We start from the raw sequence: 16,677 nt of genomic DNA on the forward strand, positions 1-16,677 counted from the left end.
ATTACTTTCTTTTCAAAGGACTGCTTTTGTGAGGCTACTGCCACCTTTCAGTCTAACCTGTGTAGAGTTGAGGAAAAAAGTGTTTTCCTTGGGAAAGGAGAGAGGGCAGTGGTTATTATTACCCTGGTTTTTTCCAAACTTTATAAATACCTGATTGTGCATTTTAAAGGATTTAATTACCTCCTCTGCCTGGCTTTCTGAATATGCTAACCCCTGCAGGAGAGAACTAGTGTTGGAAAGTAATGTGAAACCATTTTTGTATTTGTTTATTAGAGGGTGTGCAGGTGACAGACACACTGACAGTCAAAAGGAAGGTGGAGGATGCCCCCTGGGGTAGTTTGTTTTTTTTTAACAGTTCCTGTGAGTTGTTTTAGAGATTAATAATATGCCTGCTTATCTCATTTTTATATAGCAGCCTTCTTGGCTGAGAGAATGCATACTTTATTTTACTTTAGTTTTTCCATCACTATTGCATACTTTTGATGATAACTACAGGAAGGCAGATTATATGGAGCCATAGTTCAGTCACCGACTTCACCAAATTTAAGGCTTCTGCTCTACTGTTTGATAATAGTTTATTAAAAGAAAGCTTTGAATGTACTCTTGATCATATTTTAAAATTGTGAGAGTTCAAGAAAAGAATTTTAGTTCCAATGAAAGTTCAAAGTAAGTACACCTTTTACCTATAAAATGTCCTAACTATATATTGTTTTCCACATCAACTTGGTTATCCTTGCTGCTCATTCCCACCATCTCAGCCCCTCCATTGTGATGCAGTTTGATGAATTTGGTTAAAGCGTGAATTTTCAAGGACCTTAAAAATATTGCTCCTAAAATAGGGGACATTCTGTCTCTGCTTTCCTCTTGGTTGCCAGCCAGCACAGTTTCCAAGTTAGTTGGAGGAGTCAAGCTTGTTACCTGAGATATAAAAATGCTAGAGGCAACAACACTATCTCTAAATAATTCCAGTTTTTCACAGCTTCCTAAAAATATTTGGTGAATTTTCTAATGGCAATAATTCATATATTCTATAGACTTTTCCACCCTGGGATTTGGAATTAGGAAACCTGGTCTGGACTTTGTGCCAGATTTATTAGAATTCTGTCTTATGAGAAGTAATCAGTAAGCATTGCTAGTTCCACAGCCTTCTGTTTTGGGAATCCTCCAAGTAATGCATATGGGATTCCTATAGTCTTGCTTTGCTATGGTTTTGAAAAGAAAAGGGCTGGCTCTGCTCCCTGTTCTCAGCTTGGTAAGCTTTCTACAATACATGTTTCTACCAACAGTGAGTTCCAGACTTTCCCAAAGGATTTTTTAGTCTAAGGTTCCACATATTGTAAGTCAGGACCTCCCCCCCCCCCCCCCTTTTTTTTAAGATAAGGATTTAGTATTGCTTTTGCTTAGGCCCTGGGAGCAGAGCCAGGCTATGGAGGCGTGGGCAGGGATCTAAAATTGGAGCTTATTTTCATTTTACCTTTTATCCATGTTACATCTAGAATCCAATATTGACTACAAATGATTCCCTGCTTCCTCCTCTGGTGAACTCTTTTTCTTGAGAGTAACAACAATGAAAATTGAATCTTGGGGAGGGTAAATTGTTTTTCAAAGATTAAATTACTAGTAGCCCTAATCGTTTTGGCTCAGTAGATAGAGCGTCGGCCTATGGACTCAAGGGTCCCAGGTTTGATTCCAGTCAAGGGCATGTACCTTGGGTACAGGCACATACCCAGTAGGGGGTGTGCTGGAGGCCTGATTAATGTTTCTCTCTCATCGATGTTTCTAACTCTATCCCTCTCCCTTCCTCTCTGTAAAAAAATCAATAAAATATATATATTTTAAAAAGATTAAATTACTAGTAAATGATGGACCTAGAGCTGAAACCACAACCTGTGCCTTTTAACCATTTAAGGTGGTTAAGCATCTTTTAATCATCTAACAGGAAGAATTATCCTGAATGGATGAAAAAGAATTGTTTATCCCCTGTATTTTTATTATTGAACATATAGTGGAACAACATTAAATAAAAAATAACTCAGTCAAGCCCTAACCAGTTTGGCTCAGTGGATAGAGCGTCAGTCTGCAGATTGAAGGGTCCCAGGTTTGATTCTGGCCAAAGGCACATGCCCAGGTTGCAGGCTCAATCCCCAGTAGAGGGCATGCAGGAGGCAGCCGATCAATGATTCTCTCCCATCATTGATGTTTCTATTTCTCTCTCCCTCTCCCTTCCTCTCTGAAATCAATAAAAATATAGTTTAAAAAAATAACTCAGCCAAATCCCACTAAACATGGGAAGCCAGGAGTTTATAGTACTTCCTTCCCTTATTGGGAACTATTGGGATTAATTTTCTTAGCAACACTGTAACCATCTAACCTCCCCAGTCCTTATTTCTTTTACTCCTGGTTACTAAGTTCTTCTGACCATTTGTCCTCTCTTGAGCTAAAGCAAAGGATCAAATTGTCAGATAAGATTCACATGAATTGGAGAGCTTACCATAATTAAACTTTAATAATAATTTTAATAATACAACAATCAAAAGGTACAAGTGAGAAAAAAAGAAAAACAAAGGTACAAGTGAAGTAGGGAGTCTGGAACATCGTGTATGTACCCCAGGTTTTCTTGCCCTCATTGAATGTGTTCTCTCCAGCCAGAGTAATGGATGAGATTTCTAACTGAGGCTTCCAGGCCACCTTATAAAGCAGGGAGTGTTTGGTTTATGAAACATTTCTTTTATATTACCAGATATTTATATAGCTTATGTGACATTCTTCACGGAGTCATGGAAGCAAAAGAAGGTTTTTCCAGAACAAACCAATCTTGTAGCTTTTCCCAACCCTGCTTTTATCTCCTTCTCTTTGAAAGATCAGGATTTAACCACAGCTGTTAGCAACAGCCAGGGAATTGTAATTTTTTGCTATCTACCCTTTGATGGGAAATCCTCATAATCCCATTGACCATTTTCCCTGATTGTAAATCTGTTTCCAAAGCTTTCACCATTTTATACCAAAGATAGATAGGCAGCAATCATGTCATCAGTTCCTCATCATATTTTTCCATCCTTTCCTTTTTTTCTCGCTATGAAGTGCCTTAACCATTATGATTTGTGAGTCAGATTTTATATTCTTGTATAACTTTGTGCTTTTCAACTCACTCGCACTTATCACTTCTCCCCTCCCAACTTTTCCTCTGTGACAGGAATATATTGAGTTATTAAATTCCCTTTATACTAAGATTTGTTAGTTAAGACATGAGAGAAGGCCCTGCTGGTGTGGCTTAGTGTTTGAGCATCAACCTATGAACCAGGAGATCACGCTTCAATTTCTGATCAGGACACATGCTTGGGTGTGGGGCATGCAGGAGTCAGCTGATTAATTATTTCTCTTATCATTGATGTTTCTCTCTCTCTCTCTCCCCCTCTCCCTTCCTCTCTAAAATCAATAAAAATATACACATATTAAAAAAAAAAAGATATGAGAGGGGATGCTCTGAGACCTGGATTTTTCTTGGAGAAAGGTACTGTTTTCCATCTTGCCTGCAGGCAGTGGTTGCTCATTCTTCCATATTCCATGTACCTATGAGTTTGGAGGTGGATCTGATGTCCTTATTATTCCTCACTGTCACTTCTTGAATGTTACTCCTCCACTTTTCATGTAAAAACTCCTGCTCTTTGAGATTTATATCACTTCCTACCACTAATCATTACTCATCTACCAACAATCATTCATCCCTCTGATTTATTGTGGCAAATGGGGCTCTTCTCATGTTAAAATCTTGACATCAGTCTGGATGTCTTCAGTATGACCTATGTGATACCTGGCCGCCTGGTTTCCTGACTGTTCATTCTTTTTGTTGTTATTGTTATTGTATTAATTAGCAATAATTGGATATCACTGTGAGGGCATTATAATTTGAAAGAATTAAATGGAGATATTGAAGACTAACTTCTCTGTCTTCATTTCTTATCCAGTTCTTTAAAGAGGTTCTCAAGGGTGCTTGGACCTTTAAGTAAACTGGGAAATTTATTCTGAATCAATAGCATCAGCTTTTGCTTCTACAGCTGGTTTGGATCACCTTCTCTGCTATGTATTTTTCAAAACTGCTCTTCTGGTCTTCTTTGTTGCTTGTTTTTACTCTTGCATTATTATGTAATTGTATATTATTTTCCATGTGAACAACTTGAAACCTAGTTTGTCCAAACATGTATTATGCAAACATAAATAATTTTATAGTAATGTGCGGTAAACTTGAAGGCAAAAACATTATTAGAAATGAAGTACCTCAATAAGTTCAATTTACCAGGAATCTTCTTTAGAAGACATATTTTGTGCTCATTTTGGTGCTCTCAGCTTCCTACCGTGTTTCCCGGAAAATAAGACATCCTCCGAAAATAAGACCTACTTATAGGTTTCCTTCTGAGTGAAATATAAGGCATCCCCCTGAAAATAAGGCCCCCCCCCCAAGCCAAACATGAGAGATTTGGTCCACTGATTCTGAAAGAAATGTAGTCACAAGAAATTCACCAGGAAATTATGGAATTGGATTGTTATGATGATGTTCCAGAAGATGATGACATAATTGTCATTGAATAAATGAGTAAATTCTTGATACTGTAGGACTCACAGTTTTGTTTGGTTTGTGTTGACAACTACCATACTACCGTACCGTATACAGGTAATAAATTTCCTTTATTTTCATTTAACAATAAATGTGTACCGTATTCTTCTTCATGGAAAAATAAGACATCCCCTGAAAATAAGACCTAGCGCATCTTTGGGAGCAAAAATTAATATAAGACATTGTCTTATTTTCAGGAAAACAGGGTAGTTTCCCCTCCTAAAGACAGCAATGCCAGTTTCTTGAATATTCTTCCAAAAATAGTCTATACATAATATACATAAACATTCCTCCCAACACAAATTGTAGTGCACTGTACATAACATGCTGCACCTTTCGTTCTCATCATAGTGTATCCTGGATATCATTCCATATCAAGATGATATAGAGGTCTTATATATTCCAATAACTATGTGGATCTTCCTTAATTTATTTAACCAGCTCTCTATTGATGGATAAGTTATTCCCAATATTTGTTGGTCTCAAACAACATACAGTGAATATCTTTGATGTTATGTGTGATACTATAACTGTTCATTAAACTCCAAATTTAGTTACCTTTATTCTATAAGGCCGAATTTCTTTCCTTCAGAGCACTTCCATTAGTTTGCAATCCTACATTTATTATTATGTCTATTTAATTTCTGTCTTCCTTTTCCAAGTAATGAACTCTATCAAAGCAATGCCTAGCATGAAACAGATGCTTAGTAATATTTGTTGAATGGCTGAATGAATTAAGGAGATAAGGGAACCAGTTTGGCTCAGTGGATAGAGCGTAGAGCGTCGGTCTGCGGACTCAAGGGTCCCAGGTTCGATTCCGGTCAAGGGCATGTACATTGGTTGTGGGCACATCCCCGGTAGCTGGTCGATGTATCTTTCTCATCGATGTTTCTAGCTCTCTATCCTTCTCTCTTCCTCTCTGTGAAAAATCAATAAAATATATTTAAAAAAAAAAAAAGGATATATCTAGGTGGGATATAAGGACACCTTATGCAATATATCTATTTTCTATAAGTTAGCATATAAATTGAGGCTCTACTTAGTAGTAAATAGTAAGTCAAATAAAAGTACATTTTTTTAGACAGGGGTTGTCAAACTTTCTTAAAAGGGTCAGATAGTAAATATTTTAGGCTTTGCCAGTCTTAGGATAATTCTGTTACAGTTACTTAACTCTGCAATCTTAGAGCAAAAATAGCCACAGACAAGACATAAATAAATTAGTGTGACTATGTCCCAATAAAACTTCATTTACAATAGTAGGTAGGCAGCATCTGGAGTTGACCCTTGGGCCATAGTTTGCTGCCCTTGGTTTACTGAATAAATAGGATATTTCTTTTTTCATTCCTGATACAGTTAATTTGTCAGATGAGTGGGTGGCACCAGGCCAAGGTGGGTGCCAGCAGGAGCCTGATTTTCCCACTGATCACCCTGCAGACAGGTATCAGTGGCAACAGTGGGGGGCTGGGCGGCCACCAGGCTTCCAGGTGCTGAGGGAGCCAGGTGGGGGACGCAGCCCAGATTAATCACCTGCAGGTGGGATGGTGGAGCAGGTGAGGGGGAGGTGCAGGGCCACAGTGGGATGCCACATGGGGCTGTGTGGCGGGGGGGGGGGGGGGGGGGGGGGGAGTTGGGGCTTGTGAACTGGGGCCCCATCTCCGCAGGTCAACCCAAGGGACCCCACCCATGCATGAATTTGTGCACTGGGCCTCTAGTATATGTGGAATAAATGTGCTTAATTAGACCTGCTTTCTTATTTGGCTAAACTTTTTCCTGAAAAAGCCCAGTGAAGCACCCCAACTTCTCTTTCAGGTAATTGTCACCAGCACAGCAGTAAATATCAACACAAAGCAGATTATTACTGTAGATCATGCAGGGAGAACATAGCATGCAGGCATCTCTATAGTCACATCCTCAAATGTCAAGTGATCCCTGCATCTAGGTACTTGGTAGTCTTGGAGCCTACTGTCTCCTGAACTGTTCCCCCAGGCAGGGGCAGAGAATTTGCATAAACCAGTAGTTCTTGGTGCTGGAAACCCAATATTAAGGTGTTGGCAGGGTTGATGTTCTGAGACTTTAGGTGGAATGCTTCCTTGACTCTTCCTGGTGTTTGGTGCTCACTGTCAATCCTTAGCATTCCTTAGCTTGCAGCTGATTCACTCCCATCTCTGCTTCTGTTGTCACATGGCCTTCTCCTTGTTTGTCTCTTAGATAATTGATTTTTTGAAATAAGCATTTAAACCTATAAATGTCCCTCTAAACATTACTTAAACTACATCCCACAAATTTTGGTGTTTTAATTTTCATTCAAATATTTTTTAATTTCCTCATGTACTATCAACTTACACTTGACATAAAATAAATTAGTGTTCAAAGATTAAAAGGGACCATTATCTAGATGTCTGGAGCTCTTTCTCTGTGAGCTTTTTCTTTTCTGATAGTTTGCTCTAAAACTCTATCACAGTCACTCTAAACTCTCTTTCCTCAGCAAGACCTCTCTGTTTTCTTTGGATCTCCTCCCTCATTTTTTAGCTTGCTTCTATATGGAAAGCCAAGGTGGTCATACCTTGTTTGTCTCTTTTTTTTCCTTCTAGATCACAGCCCTGAACTATCTTGTTCAATACCTAAAAACAGTTGTTTTATATATTTTCTCTGTTTTTCTAGCTTCTCATGGTGGGAGGGCAAGTACTATGGCAATTTCTTCCTTAAGGGCAGAAGTGGGGGGCGGAGGGGGGAGGAGGAAGGTTTCAAAGTACATTTTTCAAAATATAAAATAGTAGCTTGCTGGTTTGAACTACTGATTTATATTTTCAAAATATAAAATAAAACTACAATTTATTTTCATCTGTCTGGACCTCTTCAGTGTTAAACATGACAGAATTATTCTGAGAAGAATGATGAAAAATTGGTATAAAGGTAGCAGTAGTTACTGAACAATATTTTGATTTCAACAAAGTCTATACACTCAGCTGTTACTAAGATTCATACCATTGGTTACTTTGTGGGAAGATGAATGAGGAAATGAGGGGTATTTCTGTAGCTCTTGATAACTTTGGTGTTTTGTTTTGTTTTTTTCATAGTTGCTATTTCTTCATTATTTAAAAAATATTTTAAAATTGATTTTTAGAGAGGAAAGGAGAGGGAGAGAGGGATAAAAACATCAGTGATGAGAGAGAATCATTGATCAGCTGACTCCTGCATGCCCCACTCTGGGGATCAAATCCATAACCTAGGCATGTATTATACCCTGACCAGGAATCAAACGGTGACCTCTTGGTTCATAGGTTGATGCTTAACTACCGAGCCATGCCAGCTGAGCTATTTCTTCATTTTCTTAAGGAAGTTCTGTCTTTTTATGGCCTTTCAAAACACTTGCCTTGTTTAGTGTTAGGGTGGTGCTAATGTATCTCTCTGGTCTTGTAAAGAACAATGGCAAGTTGGCTTTCCTAGCACTTGCTTAACTAGGTGATCCAGAAGACTGCTTTTATTCTCTCAGTAGCCCAGTGTCGACATTTAGTCTCTAAACATTTAGTAGGTGTTTTCTGGGAGTTAGGTTGGCTTTGGACGATTATCAGTTTGTTGCTTTAGCTAGTCATAGCCCTTTTTCAGTTATGTGTACATGGAGACATATGATTATCCATCTCTTTAATATTTTTATTCTTTTGCATATTTTCTATATTCTAAAATATAGGGGGGCAATGTTAAAATATGTACACAGATAATAATTTAATAAAAATATTTAAAAAATAAAATAAAATATACTTTATGTTATAATCACAGGGCCAGGTCTAGAGTGAAGAAAAAGGCACATAGGACATAAAATTTAAGGAGACACTCACTCTCAAGGGCTGGGTAAGCCAACTTTGCACTTGAATGATTCTGAGAATAAGCGCCTCCTTAAATTTTGGGCACCAGGCACTTACTTCTCTTGCCTTGTCCTGGTTCTGGCCCTATATCACCTGACCACGTTGGTTATAGAGACCTATATAACAGTACCTTAAAATGAACCCTGTATAACAACTTTCATTTAGAGAATGCTCTGACTTTACTTCATCTAAGAATACAGGAGTGAAAATCAATGCTATGCTTTAAGTAATTCAGCAGCCCAAAAGTTCTTCCATAAGCAGCATTAGCCAGAATTTTGGACCATTTATCTAGGTTAACCACATAGTTTGTCATGATTAAAATTTTGTTAAGCTTGACTACTGGTCTTGCTGATACCATGATATGCAAAACCACCTGACTCTGGCAAACAATTGGTTAGAACATGATAAACCTGTAACCTGCAAAAGGTCAAGCATCTGTTTGTATCACTGCCAGTTCACTGGGGGACATATTCCAGCTTGTTTAGCTATCTGCTCTTCTGGTCTCTTAGTCTTCACACTGTTCCTGAGAAACATCTTGGTACGCATGTGTGGGCCCCCTCCCACCCCTTTCCTCCATACACCGCCACCAGAATAGCTCTTTTGATTTTTTTTTTCTTTCTGTTTTACAAACTGGATGGAATTCTCTGTACAAGGTCTACTTGGAAGGGAATTATTTAGAGAGGAACCAGCAATGAATGTGGAGCAATACTCTACAAGCTAAAATATCCTGAGCCCAAAACACTCTTCTTTTGCATCTTCTGTTCCTCTTACTAGATAGCTTTCCCACTCTCTTAAAAACCAGTTTTCACAATAGCCTCAAATGTTGGTGTTCAGGATTCTTTACAGAGTAGTAGTCTGTTTTTATTTCATCTTTAAATATTTTCATTCTTTGTTTTTAGATGCCAGTGAGAGCAGGTGCAAGCAGGTGAAGACACAATTTGGAGTTGGCTTGAGATCTGGGGGAGAAAATTACCTCCGGCTTCTTGAAGGAACCCCCTCTCTCCAGGCATGTTGGGCTGCCTGCTGCCAGGACTCTGCATGTCATGCCCTTTGGTGGTTAGAAGGGATGTGCATTCAGGCAGACTGCAACAGTCCCCAGAGCTGCCGGACTTTTAGGACAGACTCTTCCAATTCCATGCTGGTGTTTTTTAAGAAATTCCAAGCTGCAGATGACTTGGGCTTTCTACCTGAAGATGTTGCACCTCATATTCTGGGGCTAGGTTGGACCAGGGCATCTCAGAGGAGGCAGAGCCTTCCCAGAGCTCCACTCCGACCTGCTGTATCTTCCAGTGACCAGCAGAACTTAATCAGGAGGCTTCAGAAGAGAGAGAGTCCCAGTAAAGAAGTTACACCTATAGTGACACAGCATTCTGAAGTGAATGACTCCAAGGCACTAGGTGATCTGAAAACCAATGGCTCCGAAGAGGTAAGCATATTATGAATAAGGAGCAGAGAATCTGTTAAGTCTGTTTTTATATTTGGCAAACATAGGTAATGAGGCTGTGCTTGTCGCCAGTGCTCCTAGGCTGAGGAGTGTATGTATAAAGCTGCTTAGTATCATCTTTGTGGGTGCTTCCCACATGAACAAGGGTAATTTGACCTTAGAGATACTCACTTAATGCAAGTCTGACTTGTTTTGATAAAAGCAGAAAGTTGCTCATTATCTAGTCTAAACTGGTTGTTGGATGCAGGTAAGTGCCATTGTGTGGGTGTTAGTCTCCACCAACAATTCTACAGTGATTTCTGCCAGATTGCAAAGCACTTGATTGATGTGGTTGCAGTCAAGTTCTCCTCCTTCTTTTCCCCTATCTCCTGCCTGTAAACATATTCCTTATGAGGTCATTTCTATTCCAGTCTGAAGTAACCAGGGCTGGTAGTGCAGATTAAGACCTGACCTGCTGGGCAAGGGAGCTGGATGTGGCCGTTAGCCAAGAGGTTTCTACAGTGAATTCTCACAAGCTTTGTATGCCAAAGGAGATACCACCAGTAGAGTTTATTCTGCTTATTATGTTTCTTCACTGTTGATCTTCCTGAGAAATTATTAAAAGGAATGACTCATTCCATGCTCAGTCTCCCTTGATTCCTGTGACTTATTTTTGTATTTGTTTTTTCCTAGTTGTTTTTATCAAGTTGAAGCCAGAGTGGGGAGGCAGTACTGCATGCATGACACTGTGTGCTGATCATTTTACCATGTCATTTTATTGAATTTTCATAGCAATATTTCCAAATAGGTGTTACTAACCCTTTTCAAACTTTGTCAGTTGAGGAAACAGGCCTAAAGTTAAACAGTTTGATCATGCAGCTAATGAATAGCAAAGCTAGAATTGGAAGCCAGATTTAATATTAAGAAAAGAACTTTCAGTCCAGTATTAGAGATTATAGACTTAGGCTTAATATGCCCATAAACATTTATAGACTCCTATTATCAAGGTCAGGCACTTTTCTAAGCACTGGAGATACATTGGTAAACAAGACATGATCTGTTCTCTTAGGAAGTTTACAGTCTAGTGGAGACTCAGACATGAAAATAGATATTTAAAATAGTATATAATTATTGCATTAGTAGAGTTATATGCACAATACAATAGGGTCACAAAAGAGGAAGTGATCCACTTGAGCAGGGAGGTGGTGTGTATGTTCAGGGAACACTTTATAGAGATGCTTAACTTATTTCTCAAGGGCTTTCACTAAGGTAGGGGTGTCGAACTCAATCAGAGAAGGGGCCAAAATCTAAAATCCAGCCTAAATCGCGGGCCGAATGGTTTACTGAACAGTCATAAACTGTCATTGTGATGGAAACGCAGCGGAGTGCAGTGATGACAGCGCGGTGCGGGCCACATTGCAAGGCCTGGCGGGACGGATTTGGCCCGCGGGCCTTGTGTTTGACACATGTGCACTAAGGGATTAAAGATATAAGTATTCTGGACAGATGCACCATGTATGCAAGGCTCAGTCTATCAGCAAATATTTATTGCACATTTACTAGAACAGGGTACTGTACTAAGCTAGGCACTAGGAATATTATAGTAAATAAGATAAACATGATTCCTGCCCGAATAGAGCTTACATTTATAATAATTAGATAATTATAAGTTTGATGCAGGTTTTGAAAGGATAAATGCAGATTCTTTAAGAGCATCTAGTAGGGACCTAATCAAGACTTTCCTACTTTAAGAAAGGAAAGTTTAATCTGAAGTAGAAGTAGGAGCTAGGGAAAGAAACAAGCCAAGGGTATTTCAGGCAGAGGGGATAACAATTTCAGAGTTTGTCACGTGGCAAGATCAAGAAATTGAGAGACATTGGTCTTGTTTGTCAAACAGAGCAAGAGAGCTAGTGGTGCAAGAAAAGACTTGAGAGGTGTGCAGAGCCTTAAGGCCTTCTTAAAATATTAGTCTTTATTTAAGGAGGGAATGGCATGATCAGATAGGTTTCTGTGTGATGAATAGACTTGAGAAGGGCAAGAATGTACATGGAGCACTCAAATAGGAGGCTCTTCAAGCAAGGGAACCATTGAACAAAAAATGGAGGTTGAATTGACAGGAAAGGGGATAAAAAATAATCCCTCAGATGGTCCTCAAACTTTAGCGTGCATCAGAATCACCTGAAGGCTTGTTAAACATTGCTGGGCCCCAACTTGAGAGTTTGTGATTTAGTAGTTCTAGAGCGAGGCCTGAGAATTTGCATTTGTAAAATGTTGGAGAATGCTGAAACTACTGGTCTGAGAACCATATTTAGGAACCATTATCTTCTAGGACAGGGGGGTTAGAATCCAGAGAATGGAACACAAGATTAGTGTTAAGCAGGAGAAGAGACATCCCCTTCATTGTGGTAGGAAGAAATGCATGGATATAAGGGCAGCTAAGGTGGATTTTGAGGTTTGGTAGAGAACATTGTGGTAATTTTAATCTTGTTCCCATTTTTTTCAGAAGTGGAATATTTATTGAGAGCAGAAGCAAAGATAGCTGGAGTGGGGATAAGTGGGTAGGGGCAGGAATATCAGAAGTTTAGAGAGAGCAGTAAAGGTCTAAAATAGCTATTGTGAAGCATAGGAGGTGGCAGAATAGGTAAGGAAATAGAAAGATTGCTGGGCAGCATTGAAGAAGGAGACCATGAATTTATAAGAGTGGTACTGATAGTTTGATTCATCCAAGATTGGAACTTTGCCAGTCTTGTATAAAAGGAAACTGGGGCATGAAATTGAGGTTATTGTTAAGAGAGTGGATAAAAGAGAGAATGTAAGAAGATAGGAAAAGAAGCAAAGATAGAGGCTGACAGAGATATGATAGAAGAGATATACCTGATATTCAAAGGTTTTGCCGATAGAAAGCAGACATATGGGACACATGTAAATGTGAGTCCTGCAAGGATAGAAGATAATAGTCATGGATATTTGAAGTTAAGATTTAGGAGGTGGAGAAGTGCCTACAGGATCTAGGGTGTAGCTATGGAAGAAGGTTGCTGGGGTAGAGTGGAGAAGAAATTTATTGACGACAGGGAGCTCAAAAGAACATACTAAATGACTATTCATGTAGACATTGAAATAGACTTTACCATGATGATGATAATAGCAATAGCTAATGTTTACTGAGTGAGCACGTAATATGTGCCAGATACCATTCTGCATCCTTTACATGTATTAACTCTTTTAATCCGTACAACAAATCCTATGAAGTAGTATTATCGTTTCTAATTTATAAATGAGGAAGCTCAAGAAAAGAAAGGTTAAGAATCATGGCTGCCCTAGCCGGTTTGGCTCAGTGAATAGAGTGTCAGCCTGCGGACTGAAGAGTCCCAGGTTAGATTCCGGTCAAGGGCATGTACCTTGGTAGCGGGCACATCCCCAGTAGGGAGTGTGCAGGAGGAAGCTGATCAATGTTTCTCTCTCAACCCTCTCCCTTCCTCTCTGTAAAAATATCAATAAGATATATTAAGAAAAAAAAAGAAATAAAAAGCACGGCCAAGGCAGCATAGCTAATATATGGTCGTATGAAGACTTGAATCCAGCTGAAACCAGTTTGGCTCAACGGATAGAGTGTTGGCTTGGGGACTGAAAGGTCCCGGTTTCGATTCCGGTCAAGGACATGTACCTTGGTTGCGGGCATATCCTCAGTAGGGAGTGTGCAAGAGGCACCTGATCGATGACTCTCTCTCATTGATGTTTCTAACTATCTCTCTCCCTCTCTGTACAAAATCAATAAAATATATTTTAAAAAAAAAGAAAAGAAAAAAAAAGACTTGAATCCAGGTATTCTGCTTCTATCCAGAGTCTGTTCTCCTAAGTAGGCAAAGACTTGAGGTGAAGAGGAATTTTGAGAGCCAGATACCAACGCCATCAGTAATGTAGGAGGAGTAACTAGTATGTTGGGAGATGACAGCTATGATGAGAGTTGAAGTGTAGTGCAGCCAAGATGGTAGAAGAGAGAGGTTTTTACAAAGAAGATAGAAGAGTAATTGTTTGCAAAGAGAATTGGGAATTATATGGTCAATAACATAGCAACCCACCTTCAATCCTAAAGAATGGGAGAATAAGTAGCCATCACACATGGAAACAGTATCCTCAGGGCAGGACAGGTTATGGTTAAGAATAGGTGGTCACTAGTTTATGGGCACTTGACCTGTGTGGTTATACAAATCTCCACTCTTAGAAAGGCCCTGTTTTTGGTTTAAAGCTCTACTGTTGTTGTCGTCTTAAAATTCTTAATAATTTTAATAGATTTTGAACAAAGGATCCTGCATTTTCATTTTGCACCAGATCCTGAAAATTATGTAGCCTGTCCTGCAGGAGGTATAGGAAACAAAACATGAAACGACTGAGCATACAAGTGACTTATTAATCATGGAGTAGTAATTCCAAGACAATTCAATGGAATATTTGGGTGAAAGAAAAGGAGGTTGGGTCTCACAGGAGAGGAAGTATGGATGATTATAGGGATAACAGTTTAGTATGGTAAATGTGTAACAGCTGGGTTTTCCTAGAAAACAAAAACAAGCCCTGAATTATAGACGTTGTCAATTTCATAGTGTAAATACTATTACCATAACTAATTTCAAGCTACCAACATGAACTCACTGAACACAGAGTTAGGAGAGATGGATACAGTCAGCACACTATAGGATAATTGTGACCAATAAAATTAGAAGTGTGCTGGGGCTGTCCGGCAGACCCTGAACGATGGTTGAATGAGTACTCTAACACAAGCTTTTGTGAAAGAAGGGCTAAGGCACTTATTGACTATAGTTACCAAGTAGTCCCATTCGCCTGCCTCCGTAGGTTTTTATTGTCATAACCTGTAGATACAAGTAGTAGGGTAAGTATCCTTAAGAAAGTATATGCTTCTACAAGGTCGGGTTTTTAAAGACTAAACAGATATTCTAGCAAAAAAAACCCCTGGGAATCGGACTTGTTTGGAAAAGTCAAGGTAGGGCTGCGCCTTCAGCAAGGTCCCCTCAGAGGCCCCAACCTTTCAGAGATTCTTCCTTACAGACACTCCAACCACGTCCCATGCTTCCCCACAGAAGTAGACTAATAAAATGAAAAGATGGTAGATTTAGACCTGATAAACTCATGGAAGATGGTGAAAGCACAAACTCAGTCCTTATAGACTTCATCTGTATGCCTGAAGGAAGAGCCTGTATTTTTCTTCTTGTTTCACCAGCTGTGGGCAGTGGTAATAAATTGCTGCCAGTAAATAGGATTTCAAGTTTAATGGTCTAACATGGAGAATAGATGTGGGGGGAAGAATATTGAATTTGAATTATTAGCCCCAAAGGTGGGAGTGAGCCTTTGTGCATAGAGGCCAGCATAGAATTTGGCATCTTTTGAGAACTGCAAGCATTGCTAAAAAATGGGGCCAAGTGAAGTCTTCAGATCCAGACAAGTTATGTTTGACCTTACATACTATGCATAGGAAGGCCATGGATAGCTTTGGAAGGGTGGTGAGGTCACCTTCCTTATACATTCAGAATGGTTAACTGGTAGGCATTTCTTTTAGGAGAGAACTTAGTGTTCAAACTTCTGTTTATGCACTCGGGAATGGAAGAGAAATGTTTACACGGCAGATCTTCTCCTTCTAATTAGGGATGACTGGCTAGCAGCACTAGTTTCTAGTTTGTACTGTTTTCACTAAGGTAGGTCAAGCAACTCTGCATCCAAAATGGGAAGAAATTGTTCTTGTCTTGCCTGAAATGTCTGCAGAGCTCTAGAGGCCTTGTGTTGTCAGTAGCATTTTTCATTATTTTTGGAAATATACATATATTGTATTCAAGAGCAGGTATTGTAGATCTTTTGCAATTCCCAAAGTAGAGAAGAATATCACCAATTTATTTCCCTCTCTCAATTTAAAGAAGGAGAAGCTGATAATGCTTGTTTTAATTGCCGCATTGGCTCTATGCCACGATCCTCTGAATTGCTAGCAAGAGGAGCCTGCAGGTTTGTTGATTTGGTGCTGGAACATTTGCAGTATAAGCATTTCAGTTTCTGGCAACTAATTGCTGCCTTTGTGAAAGAAGAAAGGAGTAATTTCTTTGAGCCCAGGAAATGCAGATCCTATTAGGTTATTCCTACACATAAGGTTTGACTTTAGGAGACTGAGATCCTCCTCTCTCTACCATCCATCTCCCTGTTTCCAGTCAGTAATCACAGCATTTCAACCCTTACAAGCCAGGGGCTTTCTGAGGAACCAATGACTGAGTGGGTAAATGAGCCAAGCCCTTGGACACCTCTCTGCTGCCTTTTTTTTTTCACCGAGGAAAACTCTTGTCCAGAGCATAGTTCTTACCAGGAGATACAGGTGTTGAGTGTGGGCAGTGACACCAAAGAGCCTCTTATATCCAAGGACAGAAGCCCCAGCAGTTCTCTTTCTTCCCTTCCTCTCTGCTTTTGTTTTGTTTTGGTTTGTTTGTTGTTCTTGTGTGTGTTTTTTTCAGGTTGTTTTTTTTTTTTTTTTTTTTTTTTTTTTATCTTTCCTTTAATCCTTGGGAACCCTTGCAAAGGGTTCATTTATTATTCTGACCGTTATTTCCTGACAGATTTGGGATCTCTCAGGACCTAGTATTTCCCAAATTCTCATCCTTAGTTATCTAAGCAGGAGACACCAAAAAATTTTAAGCCCTATGCCCCCCCTCAGTTCTTTGCCTGTATAATTTGTATGGGTTTCTAACCTCTGAGTGACCTAGGCTTTTCCAATACTGTCTTTGTGCATA

General features: G+C 39.4%; 1 protein-coding gene across 8 annotated transcripts in view; it reads left to right on the plus strand.

Moving 5' to 3' along the window:
- KIAA0319L (KIAA0319 like) overlaps nucleotides 1-16,677 on the plus strand; it is a 101,781-nt gene that overhangs the window by 26,454 nt on the left and 58,650 nt on the right. For all 8 annotated transcript variants that reach the window (XM_036446970.2, XM_036446969.2, XM_045584859.1 and 5 more), the window contains exon 3: nucleotides 9,375-9,901. In XM_036446970.2, coding sequence (XP_036302863.1) covers nucleotides 9,375-9,901 — 527 coding nt within the window. The remainder of the gene's footprint in view (nucleotides 1-9,374; nucleotides 9,902-16,677) is intronic.

This window comes from Pipistrellus kuhlii, unplaced genomic scaffold, assembly GCF_014108245.1.
Source record: "Pipistrellus kuhlii isolate mPipKuh1 unplaced genomic scaffold, mPipKuh1.p scaffold_m20_p_2, whole genome shotgun sequence".
NCBI classification, from domain to species: domain Eukaryota; kingdom Metazoa; phylum Chordata; class Mammalia; order Chiroptera; family Vespertilionidae; genus Pipistrellus; species Pipistrellus kuhlii.